The 12,132-nt window shown below is 34.5% G+C and overlaps 2 protein-coding genes across 3 annotated transcripts in view; one reads left to right on the top strand and one right to left on the bottom strand.

Annotated features, from left to right (window-relative positions):
- Positions 1–12,132, top strand: part of LOC116027221 (sterol 3-beta-glucosyltransferase UGT80B1) — a 713,221-nt gene that overhangs the window by 464,496 nt on the left and 236,593 nt on the right. The window lies entirely within an intron of this gene.
- LOC116027251 (probable WRKY transcription factor 31) lies at positions 2,103–5,550 on the bottom strand. The gene is made up of 5 exons (XM_031268770.1): positions 5,315–5,550; positions 5,116–5,220; positions 4,695–4,832; positions 3,884–4,216; positions 2,103–3,000 (listed from the first exon to the last, which is right to left on the bottom strand). The coding sequence occupies exons 1-5, from the start codon at positions 5,480–5,482 to the stop codon at positions 2,275–2,277; spliced, it is 1,470 nt and encodes a 489-aa protein (XP_031124630.1). The 5' UTR covers positions 5,483–5,550; the 3' UTR covers positions 2,103–2,274.

The following is a 12,132-nucleotide window of genomic DNA, read 5'->3' on the forward strand; positions in this document are numbered from 1 at the left end:
TATATTGGCACTAGGTGATTAAACACATACATGACCTCCAAGAATCCCGATCACTCTTCATTATATTGTATTTCCAAGTTTAATTTGCGTGCCTTGTTTTTAATTTACTACTTATTTTATTGAATTGAACTATCTCTCATGACGTTATGAATAGCTTCTCATAAATAAATTAGTAGCTAGTGCTTAATACCTCACTTCTCTATGGACCGATATATAACCCCAGAATACTCTGAGTAATAATTTGTTTGTTGTTTTGTGCTACGACAAGGAGGTTGATAGCCAACATATACAGTACATCTTCAAATCTTCTATTCTTTTTGTGTATGGTTTGTGCATGCATGGATGTATACAATGCTGATTCTTCCTCCATTTTTCCTTAAGAGCTTCCATGATGAATTTCTTAAGCTGATTTATCGATATTGTTCCCTCGTGACTGAAATGCTCCTCTCCAAAATTAGTAGCAGGTGTGAAGTTTATTCGTTGTGTACCATAATTTGCCCAATACATGTTGGTATTTTCGAAGCGTCTTCTCCTTGAACCTTAGGTTGCTTTCTAGAAGCACGCCTTGCTTCTTCGTTCCTTCCACTCTCGACCTTTTCAGCTAAATCATTGATTATCTTTTTTTTTGTTTTTTGTTTTGTTTTTAAAGGATGTGGTCATATCTTCAAGAGCCTTAGTGATGCTCGCAAGCTACTCCTCTATAGATGTCACAATAAGTGTCAATAAAATGCAGGCAAAATCTCAATGTCACTAGACGTCTCAATCCACTAAAGGGTATTCGGAATTCAAGTGGCTTAATCCTCATCAAAGAAGCACACATATGTAGCTTGTTCTTAGTTAAAGGGCCTCCTCCGAGCTCAAATAACTTGACCTTCGGTAGAAATATTAATGATGATTGAGAATGAAATAAGTGTCTCTATTTATAGTGAAGAGAATGTGAGACTTCCATCAACATGGGCTTAGATTAGTGGTTTAGTATGTAGTATTTGAGAAAAGAGACCAAAGTTCAAAACATAGCAATAGCCTACTAAGCCCTTGAGGTTGGAGATTTAACTTTTTGGGAGAAGAAAATGTGAGACTTCCAAAATGTCATTATGTGTTCATAATGGTCCTATCACAACTATAATATTTTAAATTAAAATGTATAATTTGATTGAATCTTATGCAAATTAATTTAATTAAGTGATATGCAAGCTCAAATAAGATGTGGTGGGGCCAATTTAATTTTGTCAAAATTTCCATGTCTTATTAATGTTGTTATAAATGCATGAAGAGTGGGATCAAAGCTATTGCTCGTCATCTCTTATGAAGTGCTTTAAAATCTAGTTCATTTAGAGTCGATAACACCTGAAATAAGTAACAATTTTACATTATCAAAGAGTTGAAATTCGAAGACAATCATTTCGAGCCATCCAATTCCAATTAGCACATTAATTAACTCCGTTTGTGGTAAGTCTTGGTCAATCAACTTTCAAATATAATACTAACCATGTTCCGATTCTGGTCATACTAATTACCTTTTCCTTAATGTGTTAGACCACAAGCAAATTAAAGAGTCACTTTTCACAACAATCGTTCATTCAACCACTCTTAATTAGCTTTATCCAACTTCCATTTTCAAGAATATCCAAATTATTTGATCATAGCTTTATCGTAGGTATCATCGTAGATAATACCATGTTCAGTCCTTGGATTATTCTTGTCTTCATGTTCTTGGATCTTACTAGCTAGCTGCCATACCTCTTTTCTTCTATCATGCTTTTGACAAATGACTTTAACCTAAGAGTAGTAATCCCAATAGTAATTTTTTTCTAGGTTTTTTTTTTTTTTTTTATGACATGGAGGTGATTGATGATTATTTGGAGGAGAGAGGAGAGAGGAGAAAGGAGAGATAAGAAATTTAATTTGCATCTGGGTTTTTTGGGCAATTCATTTTTTTCTGACAATTCTGTCTTTTTTTTTTTTTTTTCTTTTTCCTTCCCTCCCAAAACTACAACAAATGGGGATGCTCTAACTACAATGTTATGTCTCTTCACTCTTCATCTTTATTTATTATATATAAAGTGTCACTGAAACACCATGACAATCATGTTTTCTTGTGATAATATAATCGGGTCTGGATCATATCTTATTTGAAACTCAATGACACTAATTTTATGATTTTCAAGTTCTTGAAAGGAGGAGAAAAAAACCCTAATTTACAGTAAGTATTAAATAGGCTTGTTATAAGCAATAGACAAAAGTGTAACACATTACTTAAATTAAATTCCAATATTATTTCGCCGGCAAAAAACTGCTAGTCTGGTTGCTATTGCTTGAAGGGTTGTTGTGGGCAGGAATGTGCTGTGAACCATTGATGATGGAGGAGATGGCGGCCGCAAGGGCGGCGGTGAAGTTGGGATCGGCGGTGATGGCGGCAGCCGTGGTGGCGCCGCCATGAGCAAACGAAGGGTGTTGAAGGGTATTAGAAACTTGTAGCCCTGAAAACTTTGAGTGGTTATTATACAAACCTGCCTGCCCAAAAACTTGAGGGGGCGAAACATAATGTTGAGGATTTCGAGGGGCATTAGAGAAAGGGAATTGGGCAATTGGGGGTCTTGTGTAATTAGGCAAAGAATTGAGGGGTTGATGGGTAAGATCCAATGTGATAGTAGGAAAAGGTGCAGAAGCAGAAATTGTAGCAATGCTACCAGATGGAAAAATGGCTCTTCCATAGAAATTAGGGTTCATCATCACATCACCGCTCGGCACGGCGCCGGAGAGAAGCATATTCGCGGCGGCAGAGGTGGTCGACGCCATCGCCATGGCGGCCGGCGGTAGGGGATGGTTGTGTGTGCCTTCGTAGGTTGTCTTCAAGACTGCACGGTCATCGGAACATCTTTGCACTTGTTTGCGAACCGGACAACCAACGGCCATGGTGCAACGGTAATAGGCTCGTGGGCATGGGTTTCCTTTCGCCATTTTTTGCCCATATTTTCTCCATTGACATCCATCACTAATCTGCACGGAATCACCAAGTAGACCAATAAGTTATTTACATACTTTCAATGCGTGTATAATAAGAGTAAATAATAGCAAACATAGTTACATAGGTTAAATTGGCTCAATAAGAGAAAAGGATAGTCGGTCAACCTCAACCAAGTTAGTCATGTTGTTGACTTGTTAATCACAAGTTTACAAATTTGACTTTTAGTGGGGTGATCTATCAATTGTTATACCATTTACCAGGGTTCATATTACATTGTGAACCCTATACAAAAATTATGTACCTTCAATTAACACATTATTATGTCAATTATACATCAATGGCAGTGTGGAAGCAACCTTTCAAATGGAGGGCGAGAGGCTTCTTGTGCGCAGTACCATAATTTACATTTTCCCATATGCTTTGTCGGGCGGGCCGGAGCATGGGTGCCCTTGGGGTTGGCGATTCAACCTTTTGGGAGAAGAATATGTCAACTAATACAAAATCTAAATATTATTTTTGGACCATGATCTAGGTAGACCCTGGTCCATGGTATAATTTGCTGGTGATCTATAGGCCTTCTTGATTTGGATAGGTCAAAACTAGTTTAACACGTACTCCTTGTGGTACTACCCATCCCACCAATTTAGGCTAATTTACCTTCTTAGTAGCCTTTATCAATCATAGAATTTTACTCTATGCCCACCCTTAGGTAGGTTGGCTTTTTAAAAACATTTTAAAGATTTTATCCTCGATCGGCAGATAAACTGATTTACCTTTTGAGCATGCATATGTTGAGAAATCTTGACATTTATGGCATTGAGTAGTTATGAGATGAGTTTAGAGAAAAGTATCCTTGTTGCCATCTTTATGCACCAAATTAAAAGAATATATAGTCATAATAAGGTGCATGCGTACCATGGAGGCTTCGGAGCGGGCACGGACGGAGACACGGGCTTTCCTCATCGTCGCCGCCGCAGAAGCAGAAGCAGCAGCATCATCATCATCAAGAGGTTTCGAAGGAGGATTCAATAATCTGGGAACTTTGTTAGCAGAATCTGCGCTTTCTTCCCTACTACTCCCTTCATGCGACCTCGACACCGCTGCTTCTACCTTCTTCCCAGGCGATTCAGACTCCGTTCTCTCCCCCGACAAGGTACGAGAATTGTGGGATGCCTCGTCTGTCTGACCGCCGGCAGCGGCCGTGTCCAAGAACTGTCTTGCTGTGACTGTTCTCTTTCCATCCCCCACCTGAACGTACAACAACGATTAGCATCATATCAAAGCATCTTTAATTTATTTTCCATGGCTTCCAATAAAAAGAGAAAAGATGTATCAGATTTATAACTACAAACCGTAAACTTGCTAATGACTTTCACAATAATATATAGCTTTTCTTTTATTAAAAGATCTACGGCCCATTTTATATATAGTTCGGAAAGCCATACTCAATGCTATGCTCCTCGCCCCCTTCTTTTCTTTCTGATGTAATTGTTTCCAATATTGAATTGGTTCTTAAGTTAATAATGTTATCGATTTGGTTGTTTTCTAAAAAAAAATCTATAACTAGAAACAATTCTGGACTAAATTGCATAATTAACAATAACCTGAACATCAAGAAATTAAATGCTATTTTCCCTAATCAAATCATTGAAAAGTCAATCAAATGATTAACATTCAGACATAAGCAGTTAATCAAATCAAATCAGCAGCAATTAATAATAATTACCTCGTATGTTTGTTGCTGAACTAGTGTGAGAAAATACATGTGCAAGGCGCCATAGGTGTCGGTGGCTTGAGAAAGCATCCCTTTCAATCTCTGGTTTTCATCCTTCATTCTTTCTAACTCCCCTTGCAATCTTCCCACCTGTGATACAACCATTATCATCAACACAAAAATCCCACATCAAACAATTAGTTAATAATATAAGCTAGCTGAAAGCTTAAGTTGAAAAGCCAGTAGTTAATGAGCTAATTGATTGAAATTAAATTGCTTTGTAACCTATTTAATAAGAATAAGATGATAAGGGTAAAAAACATAAAAAGATCAGATATTTTTATAAATTTACATATTCAAATTTAAATATTGATATATATTGTAATTTAAACACTAGTAAAAGCATTTCAAGAATATATATGATCATTTCTACCTCACTCTTAGCTGGCCGTCGTTCCAGCTCCGGCGCCGCACAGTCATCTACGGTTGATTGGTTCTCTTTTCCGCCATTATTAGCCATCACAAGCTCTAACCCAGTCTATATATATAATAAGTAAATAAGAACAATAAAAAAAAATTACCCAGAAAAAAAAAAACCCATACATTTCTTTCCAGATTATATTAGAACTCACGTTTACGTTCAAATCCGGCATCTCCTTCTTCACAAGCACCGCCGCAGGCGGCGGCGGTTTCTTCTCGGAGAAGAAGTCAACTTCATTTAGAGTCTTTGCCCGTTTTTCAATGAAAATCTCAACGCTTTCTGAGCTCTTAAGGGTTAACCCCCATCCTCCTTTCTCCATAAATGGAGATACAAATCAAAGCTATCTGAGAATGGAAGAATAGAGAGAGAGAAATGGGTATATGAAGTGGTTGAGAAGTCTTTGAAATGAGATATGGGTTGAGGTATAAAAGGGGAGAGAGGGTGAGAGGTTACGTAAATACAGAGTGGACCGAACTAACACGGAGTTTCGTAAGTAGACTGCTAATATAATTATACGATCAGATGATTGATATTAATATGAAAATTTATATGTTGAAGAAAGAATTTATAAAGTTACACGGCCGATTTTTGCATGCATGTCGAAATTCTAGATCGGACTTTTTCCGTTTAAAAGTCAAACTTTAATGATAGAGATATCAGATGTTATACGCAAAATAATTTTATCAAATTTTTTCCGTATAAGAGTCAAACTCTAGTGATGATAAAGATATCAGATATTATATACAAATTTTTAAATAAAAATTAAACTCAAACTAGATAACAGAGATATTGAGTGTTAATGTAAATTAATTTGATTCTTGTCCACAAAAAATGAAATTCGGATAAATCTGATTCAAATAATAAAGATATTGAATTTATTATGAAAATATTTTTTTCAAAAAAAAATGCTATGGAGAGAAGGTGAGGGAGTTACGTAGAGCAGAGGACTAGAAAGTAGAAAGTGAGGGTGACGGTGGGTTTTGATAAAGTTACGTGAGGTGGTGCGTCACGGTTAGGAACAGGTGGCGGTGGGTCCCAGTGGTGGCCGGTCAAGACTGAGTTTGACTGGAAGGATCGAACGGTGAGAAGCGCATCTGGGAAATCCACTGGCCCGAACGGTGCGGCGCGGCGCACGTGATTAGAATGATAAAGACACGGGAAAGTTTGGAGTCAACGATTGTGTTGAACAAGTAATTAGGGAGTAATTTTCAGCTACATGCCACCACAAAAATCATATTATGCACCATCATTTTTAGGTTAAACATGCACCATTAGGTTACGTCCGTAGTTGAAAAAAATCGCTAGGCGCTCCTTAGAAGCTTGGAGGTGTTAATCGGCGCCTAGGTGCCCATATCTTTTTTATTTTATTTTTTTAATTTTTAAGACTTGATAACTGTAAAATATTTGATGCTTTAATAGTTAATACTAAAATATTAAATATCAACATAAAAAAGTTCTAGAGTTTGAACAATTTAACATTATTTTGTTCAAAATGATGTCGTTTTGAGTTAAATAATCCATTTCAAAAAGATGAAAACAATATCTAATCGGCTGACTAAGTGGCCTAGTCGATGCCTAGGATGAGCAACTGATTAGCTACCTAGACTACCGATTATGGTGATACGCTAGGCGGTCGGCTACGCCTAGGGTAATCGGCACCTAGGCAAAATTTTTGCAACACTGGTTATGTTTGGCAAACCTAGCTGAAAGTTGAAAATCTATAATCTAGAAGCTAAAAACTGAAGAACTGTTAAGGTAGCTAATTATGGTTTAAAATGTTTGGTAAATTAGTTTTTTTGATAAGCTGATAAATGTAAAAAGACTAAAAAGAACATCTTCATAAAATTTAAATAGGTTTGTGTACATATTAAAATTTAACATTTTAAAATGAAACTATTAGCATAATCATGATTTAGCATCACATAACGAAGTAGTAATATTGTTGCGAATCTCCTTCATCTCAATAGAGGTCTCACTTAAATTACTTAAATTTTCGTTGATGGAGATGTTATTACTTGAATCTTGAAGTTCATCGAGCGGTATGTAATCTGAATGCTGCTCAAGCACATTAAACATCATCTCATCTTGCAAATTCTAGAATTTTAATGAGTTCTGTAGTCTTTTTAATATGAAAAAGTTTTAAAATTTTATAGATGTTTGTTATACAAACTTTTAGAGACTCGTACAAAAATTATGAAAGTCTAAAAGATTATATGAATGTCATTTAAAATCCATTCATTTAAGAATCTTTAAAACCTATAAATGTCTTGATTGAATACACTTTAAAAATTATTTTTCAGAATACATAGGTCTATTAGTCTATAAAATGATGAAATAGGCGGCCCTCACAATTGTCAAATTAAAAATAGAGAAAATACGTTTTTAATCAGAAAAAATGTGTTCTTATTGAATGCAATCACAACTTGTTTTCATCCCTAATTATTTATGGTATATATAGTTCATAATAATAAATGGTAAATAATATACCAACCAAATTTTGTCTCAAAATTCAACTGTTCATTTTCCATTATTCATAAGTTTTTTGCTAATAGCAGTCATATTGTGCAAAGTTCATGATCTTGTTGTGCACAATACTAGTGTACAAGGATTTTGAGACCTGCAAACTAATTGAAACACATCCCGTAATTAAAACCTTACATCCTACTCAAATTAAATACTAATCTATTATCTTTTTCTCATTAATAACACCGTTGGTTTTCCATAAAAAAAAAATCACATATATTACAAGTCTGACCTGTTGTGTTCAATGTTATCACATTGTAGAACTGTGTGAGCAATGTTCCATCACCAAAGAATACCCAATGGTTTATACATTTGTATTCAATTCAAACAAAGAAAAAGAGTTTTATATATATACACAGAGGGAGACTGCTACGCCTTACCGACACCCAAAGTCCACATGATAGACTTCTAGCTGCTATCTCTTATCTCAATATAAAGGGAAATGGTCAAACCAAAACCTAAGCGTGAGCTAATGATGATGCAATGGCTTTCTCTGACTCGTTTAAAAAAACAAAAAAATAAAAAACAAAAAACAAAAAACTTATAGGTGTCTTAAAAATATTTGGACATAGAAAATCAAATGTTGCACCTTACAGCTACTAACAAAATAAAATTGCCAACCCTATTTAAATTGATCAATCAGTTAAGTTATATCTATGCCCAAGTTTCTAAGGACTTTATAAAGTGACTTCAAACCAAAATTTTCTCGTCTCAGAGATAGCAAGGGCTTCAACCTTCTAGGTAGCTAGCAATGGCTGAATTCATATATATTCACATTTCACATGCAAAACTTATGATATATAGTCAACAGATGCAGGTAATTATACGTTGTCAGTTTGTGGGAAAATTTTAAGGATATGATTAAGGTGGCTACCATGCATTTATTGTCAAAAACCAAATACACACTTTTTCTTCCACTCCAACTCACTCTTCAATATAATTCAAGGACGTGCATTAGCTATACATGAGATGTGAAGAAGTAAATTGCACTTAACAAAGAGAGTGTTGCATTTACAATAATTGTATTTGTGATTTTCTGGTACAAAAGTCATACTTTTCACCCACTCAATCACTGTAAAAGTGGCTTCGATCTTGTTATTTAACTAGATGATAAAGATTATGAAACAAGTGGTAGCACGCATAACATTATCCATAGAAATTCATAAATGTAACAATTGTTGATAAATATAAATAAATAAGTAAATAGGTTCCGGATCAGGTGAGGACTCTGTGGACTAATTAAGATCATCCATTTGGAGTGATCTAACGGCTATGAATGCAACTGCATGCACAACAAAGTGGGAGGGATGCACAACAATCACACTATGAATACACACAAATTGAAAACAAATGCACAACAAACTAAGAACGAATGCGTAAAGAAATGAGCGCGAATAATTAAACCTATTGCATAGAATTAGTCACAACCATTGAATTATTTAAATAAAATGATCAAATAAGTCCACAAGGTTCTCATTTAACTATAGGCTCTCATTTGATATTAATCTATATATATATATATGTATGTGTATGTATACACGTACACACATAACATGAAACGTGGAAGCAAGAAACAACGATAATGTCAAGAGAGCGGCGGATTATTGTCTCTTTTTGAAGGCCAAAATAAGACAAAGAAAAAAACAAATGGATGTTGGTTTTAGGATGGAGAGAAAGTTGACTGAGATTTCTTTGACTCTATACTCATCCCCACGTGGCACACTGCTTTGACGAAGAAAATTAGGGTTTGGTTAGGTTTGATGATTTGATTTTCACATGATTTAATAAATAGTTAATAAATAAAATAACAATATTAATACTATCCGGTCTAGAATATATAAGTGAATTATTTGAAGTGATGGGTTAGAAAAACTTGTGACATTTCACACGATATATATATATATATATATATATATATATATATATATATATACATATACATATATGGGTTCCCGTAAGGTTGACCTTCTTAGGTGCGGTTGTGTGGTTGCATAAGTGCGTAATTTTTCTTCTTAAAATGTATGATTTTCCTTCTTAAAGTGTGTGGTTTGTGTGCTTAAGTTACGGTGCGTCTTGAAACTTAAGAAGGAAAACTAAAACTTTAGGTGCGTGGTTTTTCTTCTTAAGGTGCATTGTTTTCTTTCGTGGTTTGTGTGTTTAAGGTGCGTCAATGTTGAAACTTAAGGTGCGTCAACCTAAAACTTTAGGTGTGTGGCTTTCCTTCTTAGGGGTGTTTGGTAAGCAGGAAAATGACTTCTGAAACATGAGAAAACAACTTCATTTTCAGTGTTTGGTTGCATTTTGGAAAACTGTCTTTGTGTGTTTGGTTCATTTTATGAAAAATGGGTAGAATTGTATAATTATATATTATAATTATTTTATTTAAAATATTAAAATATTTTTAATAATATTAAAAATAATATTATTAAGGAAAAAAAAAAGAAAAAAAGGAAAAAAAAAAGGAGTCCCCCCACCCCTCTAGTTTTCGCTCCGATTCTGTTTTCCTGGCGGAAACCAGTATTACTGATTTCCTCTTGGAAACTAGAGAACTGCTTTGGTTTCCTCAGCAAAAATCAGAGAAGTTTTCTAGTTTCCAAGCGGAAACCAAAGTCGGTGATGAGTGTTGGCCATTTTCCTAGGGTGGAAAATGACTTTCTGATTTTTTGGCGAAAGTCATTTTCCGCCAAAATGGGGTGATTTTTCCAAGTTAAGGGAAATCATTTTTCATTGACTGAGTTTTTCAAGCGTTGCGAAACACTGGAAACCCGAAATATGATTTCTAGAAATCATTTTTCGGGTTTCCAAACACACCCTTAAGGTGCGTTGTTTTCCTTCTTTAAGGTGTATGATTTGTATGCTTAAGGTGCATTAGTGTTGAAACTTAAGGTGCCCATTTTAAAACTTTAGGTGCGTAGTTTGTGTTCTTAAGATGTTTTGTTTATTGTGTGCTTAAGATGCATGGTTTGTGTACTGAAGGTGCACCATTTAAAAACTGTTGGTGAGAGATTTGTGTTCTTATAGTATTTTGTTTGTGTGCTTAAGGTGCGTGATTTGTGTACTTAAGATGTGCTATTTTAATGCTTAAGGTGCGTAACCGCACGGAAAGCTAGTGATTAGGGATTTGAAGTCCAACACCACACCACCCTGACCAACTGATTAAAAAAAAAACAAAAAAACAAAAAACAAAAATAAATAAAAAAATAAAATAAAAAGATCCGCTGCCCTCATTTGAATTTACTTATCTATATATAGCCAATTAAATGCATGTCTATTAAGTTCTTGGATAGTATTAAAATAAATAAAATAAAGAATTCTACTTCTTCAATTTGATACAAGACAAATAATATTAAACCAAAATTTCAAACCCTAGCAACCTCACCATCTTATCTTCATTAATTGCCTAAATAAATGTAGACTCATTCATTTGTGGAAAATGTTAAATACTTTAAATAAATAAATCCGACCTAACATGCATAATTTGCTTTGATTAAATAATTATTATCAAATCGAAAATTCTATAATTATTTAATAACCAATAAATTAAATCAAAATAGTTACATCTATCATATCATACAAAACTTGTCTTGTGCAAATAGATTTCTTTGTTACAGCTACATAGTTTGAAAAAAAGCAACCTGCGTGCAGAAATTAATGTTCTTATTTGGAGTAGTAATTAATATAATGAAAGCTAAAATGGAAAGTAATCCAATTAGGTTAAAGTAAGAGAACATTACCTAACCCTAGTTAATCTTAGTCAACACAAAGTCTCTCGATGTTTCCAAGATAAGAAATCATCACATCATCATGAATACATACATGCATGCAATATATAGGTGTAGGTTCCGATAAGAATCACGTTTCTTGTAAAAATTATATCGTGTAAATATACATCATTTAACACTTATAAGAATAATTTATTATATATAAATATGACCTCAAAAGTAAAATTTTACAAGTGTACGGTGTAGCACTACAAGTGCAATTGTTAATACTTAACGATGCATTGCACGGTTACATATCAGCGATTGCACAGTTTTGAATTGTTACATGTATGATACACATTTAAGTTTGAAATTAAATACTTACTAAAATATCATTGTGTTCTTTTTTTGTTATTTTACCACCCTTTGATCGATCAACATGCATGTAAGGATTATTGATGATTTTGTATTTATATATATTGCGTGCGGGTGGCTCCTGTGTGATTGTGTGGCTAGATAAAAGTCATTGATTTTGCCTAAATCAATGTCCAGGATAAAAAATGATTAAAAAAAATACGGTGGTAATTTGGTCTTTTTGCATCTAGGTCAACTTTAAGGTGCGTGGTTTTCCTTTATAAGGTGTGTGGTTTTGGGCTTAAGGTGTGTTAGTTGTTAGGTGCGTCGGTCTAAAGTTTTAGGCCAGGTGCGTGGTTTGTGTGCTTAAGGTGGGTGTGTTAGTTGTTGA

The sequence above is a fragment of the Ipomoea triloba genome, chromosome 1, assembly GCF_003576645.1.
Source record: "Ipomoea triloba cultivar NCNSP0323 chromosome 1, ASM357664v1".
NCBI lineage: Eukaryota > Viridiplantae > Streptophyta > Magnoliopsida > Solanales > Convolvulaceae > Ipomoea > Ipomoea triloba.